The following is an 18218-nucleotide window of genomic DNA, read 5'->3' as shown; positions in this document are numbered from 1 at the left end:
TCTAAATTATATTTTAAAACTAGATCAGTGATAAGCTTTTATTATATTCCGCTGTAGATCAACTCTCGACAATGGAATCATTTTATTATTTTTACAATATTCAACTTCTAAACAATGTCACGTTGTCTGATGTCGCTTTTTTTTTTTTCTAATTTATCTAATTTACTGGTAATTTAAAAGATTAAATTACAAGTTTGATTCAATAGGAATATTAAATTTAAATTTTATGTGGTAAACTCTACCATAAATACATAAATATATAAATATATATATATATATAATTAGAGATTAAATTTATAATTTTAAAAATTTAAAAATAAAATTGAAAGTATAAAAGTAATTTTAAAAAAACAAAATATAACAAAAATAAATAAGTTGGAATATCAAATGATAATTGCAACGTGGGGAGCAGGTGCATTCCATTCGGCTCCTCCACGTCAGCAATCTTATCTCATAAATGCAGAGCTTCGGTCAGCAACACGGTCAAGTTATTCCCATTCGCCGCAGAGCCGGCCTCTTCCACGCCATCCGAACAACTCCGATGGTTAGCCACGGCGGCGCTAATCCACACCCGAGCATCTTCCGCCGTATACTTCTCTCCAACCAACATCCCGGCTAGCTGCCAGGCCGCCTCCACGTAGAGCGTACGCTCAAAGCGACGTCGTTTTAAGTTTCTTATTTCGGTTCTGGCTTCCCTAACCCCAGCCTGGGCCAATCGAACCGGGTTCATCTAAGGGAAGGGCATTTTGGTAGTTGTTGCTGAGAAATAAAAGAATTTCTGTAAATATATAAAAAAAAAAAAATCATTTTAGCAACCACTTTTTTTAGTTGCTTGTGAGTTACGTTACGACAATTCGTCGGTGTCGCTCTGTATATACAAGTCAAACAAAACGATGGAAATGCGAAAATTTTATTTGTGATGCGACAAAACTAACGACAAGTCGTAAAGTTAGTATAGGTAGGCCGAAGGGTAAAAATGTACTTTGAGAAAACGGGCCCACCAAAACTTTATCATTTATACCAATATTTATATTTACTTTGAAAACTTTATTATTTATATATATTTTTGTTTGTGCAAGGACAACCAAATTTATTCATGTTATCTATTTATTTATTAAAGAACGATAACGACTAAAAAATGTTAATTTTAAATTTTCCAATTATTCTTTTTTAGTATTTTAATTTTTTTTAATTATTATTATTTTTTGAACCTTTCTTTATTCAACGGTAGAGTGTCTTTCAAATAACCATTTATATCAGATGAATAGTGTCAATAGTTGCAAGCATAAAAGTCGGGACTCAAGACAAGACAAGTGTCGGCCAAGTGCTAAGTTGAGCGCAACGCACGTCCTTATGAGGGGATGACCTTGTTGCGGAGAGGTAGCCAAGTTTGAGTATACGTGCTCTAAGGTGTGAGTACACGTGTATTCCTTAAGCCACCGCCTCGTGCCTAAAGTGGATAATTTCACAAGAGTTGGCAAGACTAGAGATAATATGAAGGCAGCGATCGCCACAAGTGTAGTGACAATACCATATTAATGCTTAAAATAGTACGTCACTTACATTGAATAGGTAGATACTTCAATGTATCTATCTCGTTTATACCTAATTTTCAGTCAAATTAAATTTGACATCTACGGCATTGATATAATATGATGTATTAGTAGTTGTCTAAGTCATTAATTTGGCATAAAATGTACGGCAAAAATTAATTATATTGTACTATCCTCCGATCATATCTTCAACTTTACGATTGCGTTTTAAAAACGTGACAAATATTATGATAATAACTTTATAATAAAAAAATATAAACGGTTCGAAAATTATGAGTCCAGATTTTCTTTACCCTATTTAATAATTTTTTTATTTTTTTAATTTGTTAAAATTAAGTTTATAAACAATATCACACTAATAATTTTATTGTTTTATTATTTATTTAAAAGAAAAAACAAAGCAAAGAAAACAAATCGTTTTAAAACTTAATTTTGATTTTGAATTTTAATTTAGAATTTAAATATGATTTTAAATAAGAAAAAAAATGCTTAAGAAAAATATTTTTTTTTTCCAAAATAATAATAATAATAATGGAGGAATTTCTAGTAAATGGAACATAAAATCTAAATTTTAAATGATTTTATGCCAAAAATTTCACATTAAAATTTTTATAAATTAACACTTTTTTTTTTCATTTACCTTCTAAAAAAAGTCACGATCACAAATTAATTAATATATATATATATATATATATATATATATATATATATATGATAAATTTAGAGAATTAATATTATACTTTGAAATTTTGTATTTTCAATCGGAATTTAGAATTGATTGACAACGCTATAAAAACGTGTTATTTTGCTATATTTCATTACGATTTAATATAATTTAAACTACCGTTTTAAAACAATTCAAACTTGTTTTTAAATTAAAAAATATATAAAAACAACGATCCTCTATAATAATATGATATTATCCATTTTGAGTATAAGTTCTTATGACTTTTCTTTTTTCCGCTCGTATCGATGGAGATATGGTATGGTTGGTATGATGTAATTTTCATAATTTTTATTTATTTTGTTCCTTAGAAGTCCTAAAAAATGGTCCATAAATAGCCACTTTAATTGTATCAGGTAGGCTTGAATAATTTGGTGCTATCTTATAATAATGGACACAAGCTTATCTCTCTCCCAGAAATGAAATAATGGCCTAACTGCCTCTTTAGCCATCACATGCATTAGTTTATCCTAATTTCCCCCTTTCAATCCTCATTAATTGATGTCATGTGAGTGTGTTTATTTATTTTTATGTTAAATAAAGTTAAATCTTTTTTTATTTTTCTTTTAAATGGGTCCCGATTTCACGTACATTTTATACCTGCCGTGTTTATATGACCCGATAACCCAAATAATTTTAATCGATTTAAGTCAGATTGAATTTTCGGAAAAAAAAATTGATTCAGTTTGATCATTTTTTGTCATGTCAGTCTGAATAACCTAAATAGAGTTTTCTGTGACTTGTAAATGTTTGATATTTGAATTTTATGATGTGACATATCGTATGAATAAGTATCATTTTTTTAAAATTATTTATCGTAATAAATTAGCCAACCATATAATTCAACGATATTAGTTTCTTCATTTGTAGGTAGGTATGGCAAAATTCTCCACGGGTCGGGGTCTTGCAAGTCCTCGACATGATCAAAGCAAAAAAAATCCTAATTTGACCAATTAGGAAGTAAAAGCCGAAGATTTAATTTGTGCCTTCGGTAGGGGACGAGATGGGAATGGGAAACGAATCCCCACTCCGTCTTCAACACCAAACCCGTCCCGAACAATTTATTTTTAATATTAAATACGAGACTGTATCAGTTGAAATGTCATGGGTAGAAAAATAAACCCCTATTTTAAATTATTTTTATTTGAAATTTCTTAATTACACTAAAATTTCCAAATAAATCATTAAATTCAATCCCTTTACATCATGTTTCAAATTTGTATACTTAACAAGTCAATGTAATTATAATTTCTTTGACTTTTAACGAAAAAAGATTACAAAAATGAAATAAAACAAAATATTTCAAATCGATTAAAATATAATTATAAAAAAAAAAAAATAAAACCAAAAGTTATTACAGGAAATTTAAGCTATTTAGCACATTTATCAAATTCAATTTTAAATACGAATAAATTAAAAAATTACCTAAAAACTAATCTATAATTTTTTAAAATTTTATTTAAATAAAATTAAAATTTTTAATTAGTACTGAACCGAAAGTACGAACCTATACCTATCTATAAATCAATGTACTCAAACTCATGAACAAAATAAAACTAAATTAATTATTAGCACATTTAATTTAAATTTCATTTTCAATATTAAAATTTTCATTTTTTCTCCACCGAACGACTCTGAATTTAAATAGGTAGTGAAATCAATATTCGTTAAAAAAATCCAAACAAATTAACACCGATTTTTTAGATTCGAGTCGTACCCATTACCCGATACCCGAGGCCCCTAGATATTTCCAATAAACCTCTTTTAATTTCCTATGGATCTATATCTATAAACCTACCCAAGCTAGAAAGCAATACAACAGCATGATTGAATATTCCTCCTTTTTTTTATAATAATAATTATTATTATTAAACTAATAAAAAATAAAATTATTATCCTTGGCTAAAAAAGTCTTTGCCATTGACAACTCGTCATAAAGGCTGCAATTTCCATGCATGCAACACACGAAGAGTAATTCAATTACAATACAAAGCCTGAAAAATATATATATATTTATTTATTTATTATTATTATTATATTTTAAAAATTTTATAATATAATACTTTAATAAGGTAAAATAATAATTTTAATACTGTCATAATTAAAATATTTTAATAATATAATTAAAGTAAATTAATTATAAATATAAAGCAATTAAGCAAGTTGAAACGCACAACTTCAATTCCCATGGAAATGTCAAATCAAATGATATGGATATAATTAAACCCGCGCTACAGCAGCCAATAAATATACTCAATTTAACTTTAAAATATATCATTTTTTAAAGACAATATTTCATAATTATTATTATTTATTATTCGATAAATGATTTTTGACTCGTTAAATCCGATTTTATCGTTTTTGCTTCATCTTAATATCTAAATTTTTGAAACGACTATTTTAACCACTGAAATTTACTTCAGACAACGTACGTGACATCTCGTACACGTGGTTGCATATTACTAAGACATATGACTTTTCTTAAAATGTGGCAAACCCGAACCTGGATCGGGTCTAAATGAGTAATGAGGAAAGGGACAAAATTAATTTATAATTAAAATAATTTAAAATTATTAACTTTATTTGTCTCTGTTTTCCTATTAAAAGGGAATCCAAAGCTCCAAAAAACCCACAGCTAAAGAAAATGGCAGTGATTCATAGCCGTTGGATCCTTATTGTTCTTGTTGTTCTTAATTTTCCGGCCGCCATTTTTAGTTATTCCGAAAAAGAATTAAAAAATTGGTGTAGCCAAACACCATATCCAGCTCCATGCGAGCAATTTATCAAAGCCAAAGCCACCGCCAAACATTCCCCAATCGCCACTAAATCCCATTTCCTTAAACTCTTGGTCGAAACGGCACTCGACGGCGCCGTTTCGGCCCAAAAAACCGCGCTGTCTCTCGGCCCAAAATGCCACAATGGCCGAGAAAAATCAGCATTGACCGACTGCGTTGACCTCTACAATCAAATCATTTCCCGTCTCAACCGCTCCGCCGACCGCTGCTCCTCCGTCGACGCCCAGACTTGGCTCAGCGCCTCCCTCACCGCCCTCGACACCTGCCGGAACAGCCTCCAGGAGCTCGGGGTTTCGGCCTTCGGCTACCCATTGACGAGCAATAATGTTTCCAAGCTCATTAGCGATGGGTTGTCTGTGAATAAGCCAGCGTCACCCCAGGGGTTTGAGCCAACTATGACGGAGGGGTTTCCGACGTGGGTTAGGCCCGGTGACCGGAAACTGCTGCAGTCGGGGTCTCCGAGTGCGGACGTGGTGGTGGCGAAGGACGGGTCTGGGAATTTTAAGACGGTGAAGGAGGCGGTCGCCGCTGCGAAAGGCGGCGGGCGATTTGTAATATATGTGAAGGCGGGGGTTTATAGTGAAAACCTTGAGATTAATGCTAAGAATCTTATGTTGATCGGCGACGGAATCGGAAAAACTGTCATCACCGGAAGTAGAAGTGTCGGCGGCGGTTTCACCACGTTTAGATCCGCCACCGTTGGTATGTCTCTATCTCTCCTTATAAGCTTTTCTAAAATCTTTTTATAAAGTTATTAATTTAAGCAAAATATTTAAAAAATTAGAATTTAATTGAAAAACGAGTTTAATTAATTAAATAATAGAATAAATGTGAGAATATTTAATTTTTTTTTCATAATAATTAAAAAAAAAAGGGTTAAATGTACCTAAAGCCTTTGATAAGGTCACTTAAGCTGACTTTATTCATTAATTAAAATGTCAATTTATTGCTTATTTATTATAATTTAACGTTAATCGGCGACCAATAGAAAATCAAGAAACCTATTTTGGGTAAATTGGTAAATTTTGCTAATTAATAATAAAGTTGAATTATCCCTATAATATAATTAATTTTGGTTGAATTAAATGAACTCTTGTGACTTTAATCCCTATATTTAATGGTAATTAATAATTAAGCCAAATAACATAGTACTTTTAGTTTAAAAATAAATAAATAAAGCCTTTCTACATTATATTATTAACAATGGAAAATTAAAAAAATTGTAATATGATATAATTTTATTTGTTGTTACTCAAATAAATGAATAATATGTAGCAAAAAATAATGTATTTTTTTTTTATAGTAAGGTAGAATTAATATAAAAAGTGAACCCATAATGGATTTCCTAAAATATGGCTTGGGGTTTATAGAAATTAAAGAAATATATATATGACGTGGCATTTTGTGTGAATTATTATTAGTGGGAAATTAAAGGGAAATAGGGCCATATTTTGATTGGAGTTTCATGTGGCATGTTATAGAATTATATGATACGACGAATATTAAGTAGCTTGGTTGGTTGGTGGGTAATTTAATGGGACCAAAGTTTCTAATTATTTTACTATATATTAAAAATAATTAATAGAATCTATAAAATTATTTGAATTTTGCTTATAAAGCAAGAAAGTGACCAAATTAAATTAATTTAAAACTTTACAACTTTTGTGATGTGTGAAATTGGACTTTTTTTTTTTTTTTTTATAGAGATTTTGATGGTGGTTTGTTTGTAGTTTTCATCTAAAATAATATTTATGTGTAATTATTAATTTCCAACTTTTTTTTTCTGTGTTTTTATTTGAATTATTTGCTAACATTTAAAAAATAAATATATTTTATAATTTGTCTTTTTTTATTTGTTATCATGTTCTTTAAGTCACATGAATAGTATTAAATAGGATGATGACCCCTGAAATTCATTGTTCCTTTTTATAAATATAAAGTTTATTTTATTAATTATATAGAAATTGAGATATAAAAAATGTTTTATTTTAATTTATTTCTTAATTACTGAAATTAGTGGGTATATTTTAAATTACACAAAATAGATTTTAATAAATTAAAAATAAAACAATAATTTATTTTACATGGGAAAGATTTAAAAAAACAATATGAAACACTAAAAAAAAAAAATTATTAAAAGTTAAATAATTTAAATATAATATTTTTGAATTTAGGAACCAATACTATGATCATCTTTTAATTAAGGGTATGCTTTTTGTTTATTTATTTATTTAAATTTGTTTTATTGTATTAATTAATTGTGGGTGTCGGTGATATCGTAGCCGTTGATGGAGATGGCTTTATCGCGCGAGATATAACCTTCAGAAACACTGCCGGAGCGGCGAACCACCAGGCGGTGGCGCTCCGATCGGGGTCTGACCTGTCGGTCTTCTATCGCTGTGGCTTCGAAGGCTATCAAGATACTCTCTACGTCTACGCCGAACGCCAATTCTACAAACAATGCGACATTTACGGCACTGTCGATTTCATCTTCGGCAACGCCGCCGTCGTACTCCAAGATTGTAACATCATCGCCCGTGATCCTCCGAATAGGACTATCACAGTCACCGCCCAGGGCCGATCAGATCCGAATCAGAACACCGGAATCTCGATCCACAATTCCCGAATCACGTCCGCCGGCGGCCTCAGCGGCGTCAAAGCCTATTTAGGCCGGCCGTGGCGGCAGTACTCGCGGACAGTTATAATGAAATCGTCGATCGGCGGGTTCATCAGTCCGGCCGGGTGGCTAGAATGGAGCGGTAATTTTGCCCTAAATACACTCTATTACGGCGAATATATGAATACCGGTCCGGGAGCTTCGACGGCGAATCGAGTGAAATGGAAGGGCTATCGTGTAATTACCAGTGCGACGGAGGCCTCCAAGTTCACCGTCGGGAATTTCATCGCCGGTGGATCTTGGTTACCGAGTACCGGCGTGCCTTTCGCCGCCGGCCTCTAGAAACGCTGCCGTTTTACTCTGCTTACTATTTTGTATGTATTCTTAAATCTTAATAATCGTTATTTGTAAACTTATATTTCGATAAAGCAAGTTTCTCCTTAAGAATTTTTTTCTTTTTTCTTTTTTTTTTCTTTTCGTCTCTGGAAAACCGATCTAAAATGGTTGGGTTTGAGAAATTACGGTATATATAATATATATATACGTATATATATATTATAGTATTGTATTTGTATTTCAATGCAAGTATTTTAAATAAATGAAATATTATAGTTTGAATTATTTGTCTGTTTTTATTTTTTATGAATTAGTTGGTTTAATCTCAATTATCATGATTTGGTGGTAATATAATATTATAGCTATACTGAAATGAACCTTAAAATCTGCTTAAATTGCAACGTGGAATAAGATTTATGGAAAATAACAAAACAATTAATTAATTAAACTGAAATTCCTATTTTTTTCTCCAGTAAAATTGGAATTACGTCCATTTAAATGTAAATCAAAATCAGATGGATTTCAGTTTCAAGGATTTCACCCAGCTCCAAAGCAGAGTATAAACTACGGCCCTATCTTTTATTCTTATTGCGTCCAAAACTGTGATCAGATGCCTTGCATTGCCCTTGGCTTATTGAATTCAACATCTAGAGCTTGATGGACTGTTCAATTCAAATGAGCAAGTTTCATGTTAGTCATGAAATCCAACTTCAAATTGAGCAACTAAAGAGGTTAGTGTTCTTGATAGGATCGTTTATAATCTCATAGCTCGAAAACATAGCGGAGAATAGAGATTCATAACCTAATATGTTCAAATGCAATGAAAAGAACAGTCAATTAACGAAATGAATTTTTCTTCGGTGTTCAATATTTGGGTGAGAGCACATGAACCTTTGATGAGAATATACACCTATATAGTACGAACTTTTCTTTGGTGTTCAATATTTGGGTGAGAGCACACAAACCTTTGATGAGAATATACACCTATACTCGAGTTAGTACGAAGTTTTCTTGGGTGTTCAATATTTGGGTGAGAGCACACGAACCTTTGACGAGAATATACACCTATACTCAAGTTAGTACGACTTATAGATCATATATAAAAAACACAATCCATTAACAAAATACATGTTTTCTTAGAGTTTAACATGTGGGTGGGAGTACTCAAGCATTTAACCGAATGAGTCAGGCAAGATAACATTCATATTCATATTATATAGCTAAAAATGAACATGAACATTTTCGTTTTAATCGACACATAGATACATAGACACAGGGAGGATGGATTTAAACTTTTTGACTTTTTGGAAAGGCTACCGAATATGTATACGAAAGCAGAGGTGGAAGTGCTAAGAAGAAACTACAGTTTGCTAATACTAGACCAAGATTACAACAAATTATAGAGGACGAGGAAGAGAAGACCTAGAAACAATGTTCCTGACCCGAAACCGAATCCATCAGAATCATAGCCAGGGGTGCTGTTATGGTGAACTGCAAAAGTGGACGAAACATGAAGAACAGGAAAGAAAAAAGAAAGCAAGTGTACGAGTAGTAAGAGGAAAAGAAGAATTACTGCAACCCAAGTACCCAGTTCAAGTAGAGACTCTACACTCTCCCAGATGGATAGAAGAGTTGGCCAAAATATTATCATCCCCAGAAATCCAACTATGATGCAAGGTACAATAGGTGATGGCCCTGCAGTATGTCCCATTAGCTCTGTCTGAATCAGAATCTGGGCTGCAGATGAGTGATATTGAGGAAGAAAGGCTATTTTTTTGGTGATAGGAGATGACTTTGGATAAACCTGACCCTTTTAATGCGTTTACGAAGGTCAAAATATTAGTTGATCAATGATGAGGGCTACAGAATTACAGTTTTTTTTATTGTGATATCGACAATATAGGTAGGATTGGATGCCAACCCGAGCAACCTGTATCAAGCTGAATGAGTAACTAATCACTTAAACAATTGAGAGCAATAGAAAGGCGCTATTGTATCTTTGTGGGTTGGTCTAGTCTGTGCATCTACTAATGAAGAGTTTGATCATGGGTTGATAAGTCAAGAACACTATTTTCATTGGTACGAGGCTTGGAGAAATCAAAAGTAAAGACACGAGAGTTTATGTTCAAAGTGGCCAATATCATACAATTGTGGAGAGCTAACACCAAATCAGAAGAATGGGACGAATAATCAAAGAAACATAAGAAGGGATCCAATTGTTTTACATTTTTTTTTTGTTAATATTCAATGAAGTTTGATAATGACATTTAGTTAAATATAAATGTATTGAATGATATCATAGGTGAGCTGCGGATAAATAATATGCAAAATTCCAAGGGATTAAGATTTTTCATTTGAGGGAGCAGTTGGAAGTCCAAAAGCGTCCAACTTGATAAAATAAATAAATGGAACCAAGAAAGTTCAGTAAGAAACCTGATAAAGAAGCATCATCCCGTAGCTCCTTCAACACTCAGCATCAGGATAGCAGATAAGATCAGTTGAATAGTGAATTGCAACAGTGAAAAAAACCTGTAGAACCTTCCCGTTGGAAGGATGGTAAGAGAAATGGATAACAATTTTAGTAAACGATTATTTAGTCTACCTCAAGCACAGGAGGCATAGATGTTCATAATTGGATTTACCAAGTCCTTGAAATTTTTTATTGGATCTTCAATATCCAAAAATAATATGACTTTCCCATTCGTCCTCATACAGAAAGAAAACGGAGCAAGAAAATGGTTTGATCACCTCTTAACAGATTTCTTGAAAAAATTACGAAGAATTCATGTTGTATTCCATTGAATGTCCTAAAGCTACAAAATTACAGCTTGCAAACCATGAAGATGATGATGGAGGCCAGAAACACATGCAGCTCTTTCATGATGTTGGATTATATCGGAGATGTTGCTCATAGAAGTTAATCAACTGCAGTGAGAGAGTAGTTGTAAGTGCGAGCAGGTCAAAAACCAAATAAGATAAATATGTTAGCTAAAATATGATCAATTACCAGATGTGGATTGTTAGTCTTGAGAAATTTGTTACTCACCGTCAGTTCTTTTCCATCGCACCTGCATGCAAAGAAGAAAAAGATCCAATTGTTTTAAACGAAATGATGGCCAGAGCTTGTAACTTTGGCTGTTTTTATGGTAATGTCAATAAAATGTATAGATAAGCAAATGGAGAGAGATGGAGAATAGCTTCTCGACTTTTCATCAAGGTTCTAAAACGCGCTTGTTAGGGAGAGGTTTCCACACCCTTATAAGAAATGGTTCATTCCGCTCTCCAACCGATGTGGGGTTTCACAATCCATCTCCTTTGGAGGTTCAGCATCCTTGCTAGCACACTACCCGGTGTGCTGCTCTGATACCATTTGTAACAGCTCAAGCCCACCGCTAGCAGATATTGTCCGCTTTGGCTTGTTACGTATCGCCGTCAGCCTCACAGTTTTAAAACGCGTTTACTAGGGAGAGTTTTCCACGCCTTGAGACATATGATAAAATTGGAACTATATAGAGAAGATGAGCATGACCTCTGTGCAAGGATGGCAGACACAAATCGAGAAATCGTCCAAATTTTTTATATTGTGAGATCCTACATTGGTTGGAGAGGAGAACGAAACATTCCTTGAGAGTGTGGAAATCGTGAGGCTGACGACAATTCGTAACGGGCTAATGTTGTTTCAAATTAAGGTTTACGCCAAATGACTATTAAATAGAGAGAGTAATACTCGACAATACAAAGGAAGAGTAGTTGGTGTTGTACAACAAACCTCAGAACCAAGAAGGTGACGGTCACATCTGGAATGCCATTTGATACTGAAACTGAATAGCCAACAGGCTTGATAATCCTTGTGATATCAGATACTTTTCTGGAGTGGCCTGACAAACTAGGATTCTCGAGTTCCAATTCTTCGTTTCGATCAGTCGGCTCAATGCTTAGAGTCGATGCATTTCGTTTTAATCCTTGTTCGGAGTCTTCAGACAAGGCTGCATCCTTAGCGAACCTTTTCACCCTACTAGATTTCCTTCTCTTGGCTCCAATGGAGTGACTTTCCTGATTGGAACCCACCACGCAATCGACCTTGGAAACATCATAAACAAGGACGAGATCGTTAGAAGCCACGGCTTTTTTATCAGAGTCAACCATATTGGCAGACATTGCTGCCTTGAGCTCACTGAGTTTCAGATCATGATCGTCTCTCTTTCTACTTCCATAAAATGTCCCTTCCATATGACCATTTTCAACATCTATAGGTGCTTGAGGAGTGGGAAGATCACAATGGATTTTTATGTTCAAAGGAGCGGCCGATATACAATCATCCACAGTACTGATAACTATATCCGTGACATTATTTGTAGCTAAATTGTGATGCCGTTCTTTCTCACGAGATTGATTTTCGACGCCTCCAACCTTGCGCTTGCGCTTCCGCTGCTTTCCTGATCGCGAGCTACAAAAGATGAACACGGAATTAGGATGTGAAGTTCGAATTACACTTCCATTGTCATACATTTGCTGCTTGAAAATGTGAAAAATAGTTGAATAGGTGCGAGAACCTTTCTTCAAATTCATCAAGAAGTTCAGAGCACGATTGGAGATTGTCCGAGGGTTCCCATGTATTGGCTGTCTTTGGCCAGCCATGCCTGTCAAAAACAAATTATCAAAGCTACTTTCACGTATATCAAGAAAAAATCACAGAGATCAGAACTGAATGATGAACGAAAAGAAAAAACACCAAAATCGTACATACCATTTGACGAGGTACTGAAGCTGTCCCTGTGGATTCGCAAAAAGTAAAACTAAAATCAGATTAATAAAGGAGATACAGAAACACTGTCGCCTGAACAACAAATCCGAGTGTACTATACCATAATAGTGCACATTCAGTGTAACGACAAAAAGAAATCGATAAACACGGAAAGAAACTCACATTTTAGTATCGTTCCATAGACACAAAAACCGATAGAAGAAGCTGATTCTTACAAGTTCTAAGAAAATAAAGCAAGTAGCTACAATGGCGGAAGAGGAAAAAAATACCTTACGAACTCTTTTCCGCAGAATAGATTCGACTTCGAAGAAGCCTTCATCGAGCTTCGTTTGCTCAGAAGCAGAAACATCACCTGCAGCATTAATTTCTCCGCGATCTCCGTCGTCACCTCCGTTGACTTCTCCGGCTTCATCGGTGACCGGTGGAGTTTGCACAGAACTGTTCTGAACTGAAGAAGCTGGATATGGAGATGCAATTAAAGGCTCATTTCCATTGTCGTTAAAGATGGAAAAACCTGAATCTCCATTAACGTGAGTGGAATCAGTGATACCAGAGATTGGAAGCGTGACTGTCTCGGGTTCAGAGCTTCCCGCCGCCATCTTCTTCCTTCTCCCCATTTTCGTTTTATCCATCCTTTCCCTCTCTTTTTATTTTTCAATTTATATCCAAAATTAAGTGAGAAAATTATAGAACTAAACAAATTAAATCCATATAATTTGGACATAATTTCTTTTAATTTAGGAACTAAATTAAAATTAAATTTTATGAATGTAATTAAAATAAGGTGATCAAAATTAATTATTATTCTTATTTATTTTAATTACGAACTTATCATTCTCGATATGCCTACCCTCTGCTCAGATCCTAAATCGACTTTAGACTAGCACATAGAATCAAACCAAATGATACTCCATGGTGTAAGCACAGACTATTCAACTCAATCTAGCTCGTATAACTTAGGTCGTGTGAGATCCCACATCGGCTGAAAAGGGGGAATAAGTATTCCTTACAAATGTGTGAAAATCTCTCTCTAACATACGCGTTTTAAAATTGTGACGCTGATAACATCATGTAACAAGCAAAAAACGAACAATATTTATTAGCCGTGAGTTTAGACTATTACATATCAGAGTCAAACACCGGACTATGGCTAGTGAGGACGCTGGCCCCGAAATGGATTGGAGAGGGAAACAAAACATGTCTTATAAGGGTGTGTGATAAGATAATGAATCAATACAAGGGGAATAAGATTCGGATTATCTTGTTGATCGAATATCTCAAGGCAAGAACATTGTTTGAGATTCGAATCACTCCACAAGCAAGATCGATTATGTCTAGCATGAATGATTCTTGTTGATCAAATATCTCAAGGCAAGAACACTTGCTTGAGATTCGAATCACTCCACAAGCAAGATTGATCAAGTCGAGCTTGAATGATTTTACATGCAACCTAAACTACATATAATTGCAAATAAACTTAGCCATTTGTGAAATAAAAGCACAAATGCTTCTTTCTATATTTTTTTAAGTCTTCCTACAAATACAACATACCTGACTTTATATAGCCTCAAAATGAAACCATTAAAGGCATTGCAAGAGTTGTAACATTCATACTTAATGGTCATAATTAAACCAGAATGTAATTGTAACCTAAAGTAAATAAAAACTCTTAAAATACATTAATAAAATACAATAACTCTAAATTGTAATCCACCCAAAATTTATCACATGAAACTTCATTCTTGTTCAATGTGGCATGAATTGAAACATCTTTTGATAATTTCAACAATATTTTCTTCACATCTTCATTGAAACATATTGTATGATTGATGTCTCTTGGTTCATATCAGTGTGTAAATCTCTCATTGACAGACACATTTTAAAATCGTGAGAATGTCTCTTGGTTCATATCAGTGTGTATCTCTCCTTGACATACACATTTTTAAATCGTGAGATTGACGACGACATGTAACAAGCCAAAACGAACAATATCTATTAGCCGTGAGTTTAGATTATTACAAATGGTATAAGAGTCAAACACGGGGCTATGGCTAGTGAGAACGCTGGCCCCCAAATCGATTGGAGAGGAAAACAAAACATGTTTTATAAGGGTGTGTAAATCTCTCCCTGACGGATCAATTTTAAAATCGCGAGGTTGATGATGATAGGTAACGAGCTAGATCGGACAATATCTGTTAACTATGAATTTGAGCTATTTTTTAATATTTTATTATTATTTCTCTTGCTTTTATATTGCTTCCCTATTTTAAAAAATGAAGAAAAATTTGAGCATAAATAATTTCATTAAAATTATCGATAAATTCTCTCCAAAGGACAAGTGGGCCAAAGGCTGTCCAAATGTTACGTACTTTGGAGCGGATTGTCCCTTCGTTTCCCGCGACTCTCTCTGATTCTTCTCCTCACTGAACCCTCCGCCGGAAACCGACTGCAACATCCGAGCGAGCTACAATGTCGTCTGGATTCAGCAATGGCATTAGGGTTTTCAGAGGATGCAGGGCTCTCTTAGCTCCGTCGAAATCTTCTGCTACCGTCCCCCCCACCGCTGTCAAATCGAAGACGATCTCGAAGTCGAACGCTGAGCCGAAGGAGAAGACTCCTCCGAGGTCCGATGTTGCGGCTGCAGCCGCACCCAAGCCGAAATTTCAAAGGGAGATGACTCGACCGACGGGGTTACTGAAAGTCTTCCAGGTTTCTCCAGCGTTGGGCAATTTCTTGGGTGTATCGGAGGCTTCTCGCACCGACGCCGTCAAGCAGATCTGGTCCTATATCAAGCTCCATAACCTTCAGGTTTCTATCTTATTTCCAGTGCTATCTCTGTATTTGATCGCGTAGATTGTTGAGTAGGCTAGAACCGTTGTGGTTTCTAGGGAAATGGTGTTGTCCGCGATATTTGATGAATCCTTTGGTCGATCTATTAATTCTGAAGTCCATAAGAAGAGAAATCTGATTTCAAGTAACGAAACTAGTCTCCGCTGCTTCCTTTTTACTTCTCCCCATGCTGCAAGTAAATTTAGGAACTCGTTTACCTTGATGAAAAATGGGTTTCTGGCTTGTCTCCGTTTAAGAGTTTGTAGCAATTTCTTCGAGTTTAGGAAGATTATAACTCACGAACTAGCAATTTTTAGGGGTATTAGAAAAATTGCAACAGCCCAGGCCCTCTTTGGGCGTTCCATCAAGGTTTCCATCAACGTGAGAGGTTCCACACTCTTGAGGAATCAAGGGATGTGAGATCTCACAATCCACCCCATTGGGGGCAGTGTCCTCGTGGGCACAATGCGCAGTGCACTGCCCAGTGCTTGGCGCTGATACCACACACCCTTCAGAAATCAAGGGATGTGAGATCTCACCAACCACCTCCCTTGAGAGCGAGCATCCTCGTTGGCACACCGCTCGGTGCTTGGCTCTGTTACCACACACCCTTAAGAAATCAAGGGATGTGAGATCTCACAATTCACCTCCCTTGGGAGCGAGCGTCCTAGCTGGCACACCGCCCGGTGCTTGGCTCTGGTACCACACACCTTTAAGAAATCAAGGGATGTGAGATCTCACAATCCACCTCTCTGGGGAGCCAGCGTCCTGGCTAGCACACTGCCCAGTGCTTGGTTTTGGTACCACTTGTAACAGCTCAAGTCCACCACCACTAGCGGAGATATTATCCTCTGTGGGTGTTTACTTATCTTCCCCTGAAGGTTTTAAAACGGGTGTGTTAGCTAGAGGTTTCCACATGTCATAAGGAATGTTTTGTTGCTCTATCTAACCTACGTGTTATCTCACAAAAATAGTAGCACGAATAGGCTAAAATAGACCCTATGAAGCTGGTCTGAATGAAATCTTCTGTTATTCTCTCCTACTCTTTGGGGTGAATAATCAAAATCCAAGAGATCTCTTGGAGCTTTAGAATTGAGAATATTTCAGTGTTTAGACTTGGAATATCTACATGATAGACTCTTGACAATATTACATGAAGCGTTTATACGTCTATATAAATTCTTATAGAGCTATCAACAAATTCCTGAAAAATCGAAGCCAGCCCATGGCCATGGTCATAGATAGCTGATAAATCCAAAGCTACCAAACCTTGACAATCCCCTCTTTTTTCTACAAGAATACTTGGCTCTTAAAAGGTTGAAACACTTGATAAAGGGATTATATAGTATTACTTCATAAATTGTTGAAATTGATATTTACTTTCAGAAATATTTGATATTGATCTCTATGATGTGTTCGTGGGCACGAGAGTTAAGCTCGAATATGCTATTCTTTTGGATTGGGGTCCTTTCATGTAGCTAGTTATGAATGTTCTTTGTATGCCTTTTCATATTCTGTGAGATCTCACATCAGTTGTAGAGGGAACACAACCTTTCTTATAAGGGTGTAGAAACCTCTCTCTAGTATACGCGTCTTGAAATTGTGAGGCTAACGGTGGGCTTGAACGGTTACAAATGGTATCAAAGCTAGACACTGGGCGGTGTACCAACGAGGACACTGGCCCCAAGGGAGGTGGATTGTGAGATCCCACATCGGTTGGAGAGGGGAACAAAGCATTCCTTATAACGATGTAGACACCTCTTTCTAGTAGACGCATTATAAAAGCATAACCGTGATGATATCATACAAGTTTCTTCCATTTGAAATATTGTAGGTTAGGGTTGTCTGCATTGCATTTTTAGTTGATGATTAGTGGGTTTCTATGAGCCAAGCTATATGGCATAATGAGATATTTCACTGTCTTTGCCTGCAGAATCCTACCAACAAAAGAGAGATTTACTGTGACGATAAACTTAAAGCCATATTTGAAGGAAGGGAAAAGGTTGGTTTCTTGGAGATTGGCAAATTGCTCACTCGCCATTTTGTGAAGAACTGATCGCCAAATTCCCAAGCTTTCTGGTTGTTGGGCTCTTCTTTGGCTCACGTGTTTTTAGGCAAACTTGCTCAACTTCTTGTAGATGGTGCATTTTTAGGCTTACTTCAGTGTGTTGTCTGGTAAGTTTTCTTGTAAAATTGATAGCACCTAACTTAATGGCTTCCATCTTCTTCACCCTCCATGGCCATTGGTTCATGGAAGGCAGGGGTGGTTCCACTAGTTACTAGATTTAGTGATTTCAGTAGTTGTAGATATTTTATCTAATTGACTCGCCTTTTAGAACCAGCTACTAGACCTGATATGTGGAAATTACTACAAGGAGAGTAAGATTCGGATTACTTTGTTGATCGAATATCTCAAGGTAAGAACATTGTTTGAGATTCGAATCACTCCACAAGCAAAATCGATATGTCTGGCTTGAATGATTCTTGTTGATCAAATATCTCAAGGCAAGAACACTTGTTTGAGATTCAAATCACTCCACAAGCAAGATCGATCATGTCTGACTTGAATGATTCTTGTTGATCGAATATCTCAAGGCAA

The 18218-nt window shown here is 35.2% G+C and overlaps 3 protein-coding genes and 1 non-coding gene across 7 annotated transcripts; 3 read left to right on the top strand and 1 right to left on the bottom strand.

The window, feature by feature from the left end:
• Positions 1 to 4906: 4906 nt before the first annotated feature.
• Positions 4907 to 8310, top strand: LOC111790464 (pectinesterase 2). Its single transcript, XM_023671366.2, has 2 exons — positions 4907 to 5774; positions 7355 to 8310. Exons 1-2 carry the CDS (start codon positions 4922 to 4924, stop codon positions 8029 to 8031), a joined length of 1530 nt encoding a protein of 509 aa, XP_023527134.2. The 5' UTR covers positions 4907 to 4921; the 3' UTR covers positions 8032 to 8310.
• A 238-nt stretch (positions 8311 to 8548) lies between these two features.
• LOC111790463 (chromo domain-containing protein LHP1) lies at positions 8549 to 13425 on the bottom strand. Of its 4 annotated transcripts, none has more exons than XR_015420246.1 (9): positions 13060 to 13416; positions 12773 to 12798; positions 12579 to 12665; positions 11795 to 12472; positions 11033 to 11093; positions 10774 to 10950; positions 10459 to 10563; positions 9448 to 9516; positions 8549 to 8687 (listed from the first exon to the last, which is right to left on the bottom strand). XR_015420246.1 is itself a non-coding variant. In XM_023671364.2 (6 exons), the coding sequence occupies exons 1-6, from the start codon at positions 13405 to 13407 to the stop codon at positions 10903 to 10905; spliced, it is 1248 nt and encodes a 415-aa protein (XP_023527132.2). In that variant the 5' UTR covers positions 13408 to 13416; the 3' UTR covers positions 10670 to 10902. The 4 variants fall into 4 exon arrangements, 1 of the variants encoding a protein (XP_023527132.2); XR_015420247.1 differs by lacking the exon at positions 8549 to 8687 and having other exon boundaries at positions 9313 to 9516; positions 13060 to 13247; positions 13341 to 13425; XR_015420245.1 differs by lacking the exon at positions 8549 to 8687 and having other exon boundaries at positions 9313 to 9516.
• Positions 11495 to 11602, top strand: LOC111791916 (U6 spliceosomal RNA). Its single transcript, XR_002814705.1, has one exon. It is a non-coding gene; the product is annotated as a U6 spliceosomal RNA (small nuclear RNA).
• Positions 13426 to 15117: 1692 nt separating the features above from the next.
• LOC111790462 (uncharacterized) lies at positions 15118 to 18029 on the top strand. Its single transcript, XM_023671363.2, has 2 exons — positions 15118 to 15598; positions 17553 to 18029. Exons 1-2 carry the CDS (start codon positions 15260 to 15262, stop codon positions 17673 to 17675), a joined length of 462 nt encoding a protein of 153 aa, XP_023527131.2. The 5' UTR covers positions 15118 to 15259; the 3' UTR covers positions 17676 to 18029.
• Positions 18030 to 18218: the final 189 nt, after the last annotated feature.

The sequence above is a fragment of the Cucurbita pepo genome, chromosome 3, assembly GCF_057944985.1.
Source record: "Cucurbita pepo subsp. pepo isolate OVF chromosome 3, ASM5794498v1, whole genome shotgun sequence".
Classification (NCBI taxonomy): Eukaryota; Viridiplantae; Streptophyta; class Magnoliopsida; order Cucurbitales; family Cucurbitaceae; genus Cucurbita; species Cucurbita pepo.
This window is presented reverse-complemented; position numbering and strand designations above follow the sequence as displayed.

Excerpts from the sequence above, each read along its gene's own strand:
- LOC111790463 (XM_023671364.2), bottom strand. The coding sequence starts at position 13,407 with ATGGGGAGAAGGAAGAAGATGGCGGCGGGAAGCTCTGAACCCGAGACA. Across the intron at positions 12,799-13,059 it reads TGCGGAAAAGAGTTCGTAAG|GGACAGCTTCAGTACCTCGT; the intron begins GTATTTTTTTCC and ends GCGAATCCACAG. Across the intron at positions 11,094-11,794 it reads GTCACCTTCTTGGTTCTGAG|GTGCGATGGAAAAGAACTGA; the intron begins GTTTGTTGTACA and ends CTTTGCATGCAG.
- LOC111790464 (XM_023671366.2), top strand. The coding sequence starts at position 4,922 with ATGGCAGTGATTCATAGCCGTTGGATCCTTATTGTTCTTGTTGTTCTT. Across the intron at positions 5,775-7,354 it reads GTTTAGATCCGCCACCGTTG|CCGTTGATGGAGATGGCTTT; the intron begins GTATGTCTCTAT and ends GTGATATCGTAG.
- LOC111790462 (XM_023671363.2), top strand. The coding sequence starts at position 15,260 with ATGTCGTCTGGATTCAGCAATGGCATTAGGGTTTTCAGAGGATGCAGG. Across the intron at positions 15,599-17,552 it reads TCAAGCTCCATAACCTTCAG|AATCCTACCAACAAAAGAGA; the intron begins GTTTCTATCTTA and ends CTTTGCCTGCAG.